This window comes from Plasmodium fragile (genome assembly GCF_000956335.1).
Source record: "Plasmodium fragile strain nilgiri unplaced genomic scaffold supercont1.98, whole genome shotgun sequence".
Classification (NCBI taxonomy): domain Eukaryota; phylum Apicomplexa; class Aconoidasida; order Haemosporida; family Plasmodiidae; genus Plasmodium; species Plasmodium fragile.
In genome coordinates, this window is record NW_012192678.1 from 47086 (window position 1) to 57630 (window position 10545).

Consider the following 10545-nt stretch of genomic DNA (forward strand, 5'->3'; position numbering starts at 1 on the left):
ATGTGTTTTTTCTGCCCGTGCGATACATCGCACCCCTTTTTGTGCCTAATTTATACGAATCTTACCATTTGTATGTTTTTCATGTAGATCATTTTTTTTTTTTTTGCTAAAAATTACATAGTTATCATCCCCTGTTGTGTTTTTTTAATTATCCCTATCTTCTTCTCCCTTCCAATGGTGACCAATTTTTTTCCATTTTTTTTTTTTTTTTTTTCCGGTGCGTAACAATTTTGTAAGTCGCTTCTTGTGCGAGGGTGTTGTGCCGTTGCATCATTACCGCATTAGCTCTTTTTTTTTTTTTTTTTTTTTTTTTTTTTTCTCCCTCTCTACGCATAGATGCGTAATTTTTTGTGAAACATCCAAGCGACCCCCTGTGCGTTGGTCAATTTGTTGAGCTCAGCGTGGCACTGCTCTGTGCCGCGATGTGTCTCGCTTATGTTGCGCTATGCCGCTTCGTCCATCACTGCGCGGAGGTCTCGCAGGAAGGGCTCCGGCTGCGGGGCGGGCAAGGGTGCGAACGCAGGCATCCTCAGGCATCGCAGCACCCTCGGCCGCAAGTCCTCCAAGCATTCGCACACCTCCAAGTAGTTCAGCGAACTTAGGCGTCTTGCAAACTCCAACTGGTGGTTGTCCACTAATTTGTCGTTTACCACTATTAGCATTTTCTTGTTCATGCGCAACCCTTCGAAGGTTGTCCCTGCGCCGGCATGACTTAAAATGAGGTCAGCCTTTTGAAAGTACTTTAGTAAGTCTTTTTTGTAGCGAAAGAATTTCACTCGCTTCAGGAACTGCTTTTCCCCATTGCTGCTATGTCTGTAGATCAACTTTGGTTCGTAGGTGCCCTCTCCGATCTGAATGCTCATTTTGGTGAATCCTTCACTTCGGAGGAACATGTGGAAATCCTTCGTGTCGATCTGCTTTATTAGATCATCAAATTTGTACGACCCTACTGTGACAAACAAGAATTTGTTTCTTTCGTCTTTTGCTCCTTCCATTTTGGGGTTTGCTCCTCTTTGGGGTGTCACGTACACCTTGGCCCCAAACACACACACACACCGCCCCCCCTTTTAAAAGGCTTCTTCGAAAAAAAGGGGTACCACCACTTTTTTCACTCTTGCGTGATGTTCGGTGAAGGGTAGGAAAAAAAAAAAAAAAAAGAAAGTCCCCCAGTGGGGCATATAAAAAAAGGGGGATAAATTTTTCCTATGGGTTCATTTCATCAGAAGGTACACGCATAAGTAGGCTCCACAGGAAGATGGTTTTGGGGGGGGTACTTGTGCGAGCTGTCGCCACTTAATACAAATGCCTTATTCAGCGTCAGGGAGAGTATGTATTCCACACAACTGCCTGTTGATTCGTTTTAATAGAAAAAAAAAAAAAGGGTTGCACACTCCTGTTTATGCATCCCATGTGGTGCATCTCATGACTGTTCGCATGAATGTTTGATCCGCTCCAGCCCCGCCCCTATCGCATTACACACAATCTGCACATGTGCTGTGCCTTCTTTGGGGCGACGGGGATGCAAAACCCCGTTTGAACAGCTGCGTGCACATGCCCAAGTGGCATAGACGGTTTCGTCTGTTGGGGTGGGGGACTCCTTCTGTGGTACGTGCCGGGGCATATCTTTGGTCGGTCTCGAATTACACATAGTGGGGACCGCGCGATGTGTGAGGAGTTTCTCAACTGGTTATATGTTCCCCTGCATGAGCCCCTTTTTTTTTTAACTGGCACATTGGCCTTATTTTCCATGTTTCACCATCATGCTTTTATTTTATTTTATTTTATTCTTTTTTTATTTTATTATTTTTTAATTTTTTTAAAGACTCATTTCTGAGCAGCTGCGCACAATTTGCCTTTTTTCGCCTGAACAACTTAGCTATTTTGTTAAAAAAAAAAAAAAAATTCTCTCAAAGGGTCTTTTTCGCCTGCACGTTCAGAAAAAAAAAAAAAAAAAAAGGCGCAATTTGGCAGAGAAGCGGTGAACAAACACACAATGGGAACAAGATTGAGGCAGACATGAACACCCCATTCCGATCAAACTGGCGTAAACCGAAAGGGAAGCCGTGGGGAGGGGGGAAAGGGTCCCAGAAAGGAAAGGTGGACAGCCACACGGAGACCACTCGATTGGGCGCCAGTATGTGACGAGCAACTTCTCCCATCACCTGACCCAAAATGAACTTCGCAAAGAAGACGCAATACAACATCAAGGTGGATATACATGAAGTGAAGGATCTGAGCTTCCGTGAAAGCGCCAACGAAAAGGAAATCATCCCCAACCCCTACGTCCAAGTCACAGTGAACAATGAAAAAAAATGCACACCGAAGAAAAATCAAGCAGTGAATGTGGCATACAACACGTCGTTCAACTTCTCCATGGATTTAACCGATTATCTTTTTCAGCGGACCAGTGTAGACGTGTGTGTGTTGCACAAGTACACAATACAAAGTGCCCTCATTGGAAAATGCTCCTTTGGTTTAAATTACGTGTACTCCAAGGCACAGCACTGGCTGTATAGAATTTGGGTCAGGTTAAGGAACCCAGATTTACCCCTCGATGAAGTTGGGTACTTGCTCATTTCTGTGGGGGTCTATGGGCCAGGGGATTCTATTCCAATCATAAATGATAGTGTAAAGACCAATATAGGGGACTCTGTGCATATACCACATGTTAGTGGGTTAGGAACAGGTGGTGATTCTGGTTCCGCTGCTGTTGAGGGAGGAGAAGAAGAAGAGGGGGATGACAACACCGAGTTCGGGGCGAACAAAGGACTAGACATACACATCACACACTATGATCTATGTGTAAACATTTTCCGGGGACAGGATATGGACTTTATTGGGAGCAGTATGTTATTTTCGAACACGTTAGAACCCTATGTGAAGGTAACCCACAACGGGTTCGAAGAAAGTACCAAGGTCATTAGAAATGACCCAAACCCGGTATGGAACTTAAGTGTACACATCCCTACTTGTACTCCATGTTACGACAAAAATATAATTATAGAGTTGGTGAATGGAGAACATAATGGAGTGGTGATGCTGAGCGTTTTGCTAGACTTGTTTGAGATTTTGAAAAGGGAACTGCAACCAAGATGGTATAATATATATTACAACCCTCAAAATCAGATTGCTCCGAGAAGTAGTATATATAACCAAAACATTACTGCTAATGCACCTAGTATAACTCATAGTAATAATGCCCCGACATCTGCTAATGCACTAGGGAATTATCTATTCTCAGCGACGGCGGAAAAGTTATTCAAAAATGCAACACAAGGAATCAATATTAATGAAATATTGGGAGTGACCAAAATGCAGAATATGTTTACGTATGACGAAAATTTGAAAGAATTTTATCTTTATGGAGGAAGAGTTTTCCTTAGTGTAAGTGCTACCAAAACACATGCACCAGGACCTATACGTATAAAGTCAGCTAGAGTAGAACCAGACCCACCAAATAAAGAATTCATTTTTTGCGCCGACATTTATGAAATATTATCCGTTCGGAGCAACCACAATAAGGGTGGAAATTATAACTCGGAACATGTACAAGGGTCTTATAACAAAACGTATGATGGTAATGGGGACACCATTGTATGTGTATGTGGGTTAGGTCCACATAGATTGAAGACATCTCCACTGTTGCCAAACGAAGTAGGTTCTTATGTTCTGAACGAGAATACAGGAAGGATAAATGAATTTAGAATTTTCTTACCACAGAACAATACAGATCAGATATATGATATTTTTCTTTACATTTACGTGAAATCAAATCTTGCTGTGACAGATTGGATTACTACTCGGAGGAGTGTGTATAATTCTGGTGGTGGAGTTCTACACAATAACCTAGATTTGTATAACACAACAGATGCAAATAAATGTATGAAGTTGAATCATATGAGTTCCATAAACAAGCATTCAGAAGATCTTTTCAATGACTCTGATCTTATGAGTAATTATAAATTAAAAAGTTATGTACGAATCCCTTTTAAGTACTTACTTCTTAGTGAGAATAAGCCCAAATGGTTTGCCATGAAGAATGTAGATACTAGTACCCATGATTATAGTATCTCATTTTATGCCAACCTAGTTCCTTTTCATTTGTTTAAGAAAAGACAAGAACGGTTGGAATATAAATTGTCCAGGTACTTTTTTCGAGCCTTAATCTATGAAGGGTTACATTTCCCCGCCAAGGGTTATGACTCCTTTCCAGACCCCTACATAAAAATTGAACTAGCAGGACAAACAATAAAGACAAGTACCATATTGCACACACTGAACCCTAATTACTATGAAGCTTATGAAGTGGAAGTAATTCTTCCAACTAACCTGAATCTCGCTCCAGATATATCTATTGAAGCCTTTTCTGTTAATAAAACATTTTTGTATAACGATGATGATATTCTGTTAGGGTCATGTACCTACCCCATCATGAAGGTCCCTATCGAATGGAAAAGGTCTCCTGTTTGGGTAAATCTGAAATCACCTCATTATAAAAAATGTAAAGCGAAGCTATTGGTGGGCTTTGAATTAGTACCTTTAGAAAAAGTATTAGATGATAGCTACCCCTTTTATGATGATATAAGACCTTCTACCTTACCAGGTCATGTCTCTCTGTTCCTTGTTGGCATACGTATGTTCAAACCTTTAAAGAATCCTTCTGTGACAGTCTGCTTCGGGAGGGATGTGGATGACACGTCTCAATTTCTGTGGCATGAAACTGTTAGTAAAGTTATATCTGGTAAGGAAGGCAATTGGAATTTTTTAAAATATTTTTCTTTAGATGTTGCTTTACCCAAACGGATGCAACACCATAGCTTTTTAGAAGTTCGTGTGGAGGATCGAGAACTTACTTCTGGGTTCACTTCCACCGGGGGGAATGTATCCCAGTCAGCCAAGGCTACTAATAATAATAACTTAATAGGTACTGCTTACATCACACTGAACCCTTTACTTCCTTGGCTAGACAAATATGAGAAGGATGAATGCGTGGAATTATTTAAGTTGCATTTGTTAGAAGAGGTTCTAATGGAAGATGCAGAGAGGGCACGCAAATCTTACAATACTGCTTTGGTTTATAAAAAGAGCTCCATGGTGTCTAGGAAAATTACAAACGTCTTGTTTGACGGTGAGGGAGGAGCAGAAAATATCACGGACACTGAGGGGGACGCAGATGATGGGGGGGCCGGCACGGGGGGGGGGTTCCACGCCTTGTCATTGAATGTGCTGGAGGAGGGCGCCTCCGAGGTACTCTCCTCTGAGGCGGATGACACACGGGCAGATGACGAGGTCGTCACGGAGGCGGCGATTGAACTGGGCGGGGCGGACTTTGACCCGGATGAGGGAGACGAAACTATACGAACGGGCAACACCGCCGGGGACCCGCACGGGGGAAAAAACACAGATGAGGAAGTGCCATATGAAATGCCAAGTGAGGAAATACCACGTGAGAAAAGCACGGATAAAAAAAAGGCAGATAAAAAGGGTGAAGACAAAAAAGGTGCAGACAAAAACGGTGCAGACAAAAAAGGTACACAGCAGCGGAACCACGATAGTTACCCCGCGCAGAACAACCCCAGCAGGACGAAAAAAAAAAACATGAAAAAATTCATCAACAAGGAGTACGTACCCTATAACGACCCCGATTTTGCAAACGTACGAATAGAGGAGGCACTGGAGCACGTGTGCTTCAAGGCGAGCGAGTACGCTAGTGAGGAAGATGTGAGTGCGGAGCAGGAAAACGAATATGGAGAGAAGGACAGCAACGCAAGCCAAAAGAGGATAAAGTTGAGAGACATAAATTTCTTCAAAGGGAAGAACTACGATGAAGGGAAGGAAAAAAATACACAAGTGAATAAAAAAAAAGAAAGAAAAACTATTCATGGGTTTAGTGAGGATGCACTGAATTTCCAGTTAGCCATAGCCGCTGATGATGAACAGGAAGAAATACAGAGGGATGAAATGCTATACGAATATGAGGTCGATATGAATGTTGACGACCTACCTTACCTAAGAGCCACAATATTTAGATGCACCGATTCAGGTATACCAGAAGCAGTAGGGTACCTAAAGTATTTGTGTAGTGTATACGATGATAAAACGATTCATTTGAAAAAGGACATGTTGAAGAAATGTGAGAAATTGGTGAGTGAGTACAAGTTGACTCGTAATTTAGTTGTAAGAGCTTATATCATTCAAGCGAGAGGGTTGAACCCTCCATCCGGAGCAACAGATATAACTACCTACGTGTGGATTAAGAACAGCAACGAAATTACTAACATCCCTGGGGGACTTTCACATAATATAAAAGACACAGGGCATATTAAAAGACAAGGATACAAACCTGAATTCAATAGATCCTACCAGCTGTTGTGTTCTTTTCCTGATGAATCCATTATCCAAGTGTGTATCATGAATCAGGGTTCTCTGTCAGATGAGGTCATTGGTTACACCTACATCGATATGGAGGACAGGTACTTCAATCCTAAGATCAGGCAACTCATGATGGATGATGGTATGCCAATTGAGTTAAGATCTTTGAAGTTGGAGAATAGCACCATCTCTCATGGGTCCTTAAGATGTTGGTTTGAAATTTTTACTGAAGAATTTGCTCAAAGGAATCCAGTCAAAATTTTATGCTCTAATGAACCCGATGATTATCAACTCAGGGTGGTCATCTGGAAGGTCAGCAACGTTTCATTGGATGACAACCCCACCATTAGTCTTTTCGTGAGATGCATTTACGCAGATGAAGATACAGAAGATAAGAGAGACACGGACACACACTACAACAGCAAGGATGGGAAGGCCGTGTTCAACTGGCGCTTTGTGTATAATGTGAGGATCCCTACAAATGCCACTAACATCAAGGTGCAGGTGCACAACTACGCCCTGCTGTCTTCCAGTGAACCCATCGGAGAGGCCACGCTCAACCTCGCGGCGCACTTTTACCGGGCTAGGAAGAAGCGCGGCCTCTACCACATCCCCAGGTTGGTGCGGCGTGACAGCACATGCGCCGGTATGATAACACACACGCGTTCACAAAACGACGCTTTGTGTAAACGGCCTAGCACATAACCGAGCCACGCACACTGTGCCCCTCCCATCCCCCATCAGGTTCTGGCTGCAGTGTAAGCACCCCGCCCACAAGAACAAGGTGCGCGGGAGCATCGAGGTCGAGGCGTGCATTCTGCCCAAGGCAGAGGCGGAGGTCGACCCCGTTGGCAACGGACGGGACGAACCCAACAAGGACCCCTTCCTGCCCCCCGTCACGGAAAACAGGACATACGTTGATTGGGTCACCATCAATGAGAAGCTCGGAGCCGCCACGGCGTCCATCATGCACGGCTTGAAGTGGACAGGTGAGGATGCCCCTAAGTGTCTTTTGCTGCAGTTCGAGCGGACCAACCAGTTGTTCGTTTTGCACAACTGGGGTGTCGCGCGCGACTATGAAACAGAAAAAAAAAATGTTAATACATTTTTGGTGTGCCTCTAAAAATCGCCCCAACCCCCCCCTCTGCAGGTGTCTGGATCGTCGTGGCCGTAGTAGTTGTCGGTGTGTTTTTCCTCCTCATCCTTTTGAAGTGACTGAGCCGCGTGAGGGTAGTGCAATCTGGGTTACTCCGAACCCAGTGCCTGTCTTCCAGCTCCACCCCGTCAGCGGTAGAGGTAGAAGAAGGCCAGGTAATCGAGGACCCCAATCTGCCTGCCCTCAAAAAAATAATAATTCCTCAAAACACACTCATTCATGTGGGAGACGCGCTTAGCCAAGCTCCACATTTTTTTATAAATAGGATTGTACTTTGGGTTTTGTCTTCTAATTTTGTAGAGGTAGGTTGCATTTTCGCAGAGCACAGTTACGGCTGAGTCCAGATCCCCTTCGTTGAATGTTCTTCTTATCGTTTGTCCGTCTTGTGGGTGATTCATTTGGGGGGCAGCGCTACGGTTCAGTGCGTTGGTTGCGTTGGGTGATTCCCCCCTGCTGGGCGACTCCTTCATTCGAGTCGCACCCCCTTCGTAGTAGAACCCGTTGTCCAGCGCAGAACCCGCCACAACCACAAGGAGGTCCATGTTCTGGTATAGATGCAGAATGTCGGCCCGCCCAGAAGAGGAAGAAGAATCCTTGTCTAGGAGGAAATAAATGTATGATGTGATCATCTGAATGCGTTTCGCGATAGGTACAAAGGGGACCAAGCTGGGGACGACCGCGTGGGGGTAGTAGGCTCCGTCGAGCCCATTCTGAAACGTGATCAGCTGAATGGCTCTCCTGTACAGCTCGCCCGCCTTCTTCACATCGCGCACATCATAGTCGTAAAACTCGGCCAGGTGAAAAAGCATGTCTAGGCTGTGCCCCTGGGAGGGGGGGTGTAGTAGTGGTGGTTCATCAGAGGGGTGGGTACCCACGGAGAGAAGATCACCCTGCTTGAATGAAACGGCATTTTCCCTCCCCTCAAGGAAGGTCCGCTCCACGAACTTATAAAGTGTGAACCCAATTTTGCTGCATCTCATAATATCGAGGTAGGATCTAGCCACGTCCACAATGTGCTTTTGGCATTTAGAATCCGTTTTGATGCATCTGGAGATCCATGGAGTGTAGAATTTAATATCAGCGTACTTGCCCTCATCGAACTGCTCATAAGGAGAATCATCATCCATTACATCTATGGGTTCAAAATAAATGACACTGAATTTTCCGTTTCGAAAAAGAGTCTTATAGATTCTATCATCGTACAATACGCGTTGGCAGAATTTCATACTTTTTTTGTTTGTACATCTTGCATAGTCTGAACCCACGAATTCAGCAATGCTAAAGGCATTCAGCTTTTGGTTAGATGTAGAAGCACATCTGTATATATTTGACACGAAATAACGGACCTTGTATTTGTCGTAGTAATACCTTTTCGCATCACTGAAAGGAAGACATGAAGAGAACATGTAGTAATCCTGTACTCTCCTTCGCATATCTACATGTTCATATTGTGGGTTCAGAACCATTTTAAAATTGGTTGTCGATCTGAGGAAGCTAGATGTAGGTATGTCCGTGATAATGGGTTCACCTTCTTTCAGATTCTGGCGAAGCCACAACACCAGGTCCATGTTTTTTTCTAAGTTGACTGGCGCGTTGCCCGCGAGGTTGACGTATTCGTAGGTCGGGAAGTATTTTGCAAATGGGTACGCGCACTCGAGGAGGCAGATCGCCTGGATGACCAGACGGGATAGGTTCTTCTTGCTGGCCCTGCGGGGGGGGGGGAAACGGTGTGTCGCTCATGCGTGTGCCGCTCATCCGTGTATCGCTCATCCGCCGACAGGATAGGCGCTGCATCGGGCATGCGTGGGGTGACCACCATGATCAGCGCGCAGAATACGCGTCTGCCATACCCGAGGTGGAACAAATTTTCCCTTGTGACTCTGTAGATGTCCCCAAGCAAGTGTGGAGACCCCACTAGACTACTAAGCAAACACATGAGGGGTAGGGCCAGGACACGCAAGCGAGAAATTATCAACATGAGGAAGGCGAAAAATATGAATTGGATGATGAGGTAAAGAAACTGTGCATGGAAAATTTCGAAACGGACATCTACCCCTTTGTCGTAGCTAGCCAATTTATCGCTCCCTCCTTGTTCATCTTTTTTCTCCCTTTTATCGCTTCGCCCCCCTTTGGCATTCCTCCCTCGTCTAGCTCGCCAAATATGTATAACATAGTTCACCACGTAGAGTAGCAGAATCAAATTAAAAAATATGAAGTAATCGTACAGCGAAGTCTCCTTTATCATGTTAAACATATATTTAGTAAAAGGATTGAATTCTGAACCCAAACTATAGATCATGCTATCGAAGTTGTGGCTACTTAGATGCAGACGCACTTTTAAAAGAGACATAACATGTGAGTCATCCTTCTCCATTCCAACCATGGTGAGTCGAAGAAGCAGGAAAATCATTATAGATGTGAACCCCTTCTGTAGAATGAACCCTACTTTGGTTCGTAAGTGGGGGAAGAACTGCAGGGGAGATGTGCAAGAGGGGTCGATCTGACACGGGGCAACATCCTTTAGGTTAGAAACGGGTTCACGTCTTCCATCATGGGCATTGCCACCTCGCCGTGGGTAAATCGCATTCGTGATAATGAGCGAAGCCAATACGAATGGCAGGTAGGTGCACATCAAATAACGAGGGAAGAAGGTCACCAGGAGGGAACATGTGTAGGAGCAGGATAATGTGACAAGGATGCTGTGTAACTCCTTCTGAATATCAAATCCTAGTAGGTCTAGTCCGAACAGAGCCACCACATGGGTCAGCGTCACGAAAACGGAAAATTGCCACGTGATGAAAAAAAGGAACGACGACAGGAAGAGGCAGACGAGGTAGGCGGTACGTCTCTTCTGCGCGTAGGTGTGTGTATGGGGGGGGGTTCGATGTAAAAGCGGTGATGGCATCAATGGAGGGAAAGAAGTCAATTAGGATTATCTCCGTATGGTACGTAGAGACAGCCATAAGGTGGGGTAAACCCGCCTATTTCTATTTCGGTCCGCGATTTTTTTTTTTTTT

General features: G+C 44.5%; 3 protein-coding genes across 3 annotated transcripts; 1 reads left to right on the plus strand and 2 right to left on the minus strand.

Annotated features, from left to right (window-relative positions):
- Nucleotides 1–443: 443 nt before the first annotated feature.
- On the minus strand, nt 444–995 carry AK88_05168 (uncharacterized protein; the record flags this gene model as incomplete). The annotated part of the gene is made up of 1 exon (XM_012482770.1): nt 444–995. One exon carries the CDS (start codon nt 993–995, stop codon nt 444–446), a length of 552 nt encoding a protein of 183 aa, XP_012338193.1.
- Nucleotides 996–2172: 1177 nt separating this feature from the next.
- AK88_05169 (uncharacterized protein) lies at nt 2173–7587 on the plus strand (the record flags this gene model as incomplete). Its single annotated transcript, XM_012482771.1, has 3 exons — nt 2173–6989; nt 7117–7361; nt 7523–7587. 3 exons carry the CDS (start codon nt 2173–2175, stop codon nt 7585–7587), a joined length of 5127 nt encoding a protein of 1708 aa, XP_012338194.1.
- Nucleotides 7588–7656: 69 nt separating this feature from the next.
- Nucleotides 7657–10433, minus strand: AK88_05170 (uncharacterized protein; the record flags this gene model as incomplete). The annotated part of the gene is made up of 2 exons (XM_012482772.1): nt 7657–9235; nt 9379–10433. 2 exons carry the CDS (start codon nt 10431–10433, stop codon nt 7657–7659), a joined length of 2634 nt encoding a protein of 877 aa, XP_012338195.1.
- Between the last annotated feature and the right edge of the window lie 112 nt (nt 10434–10545).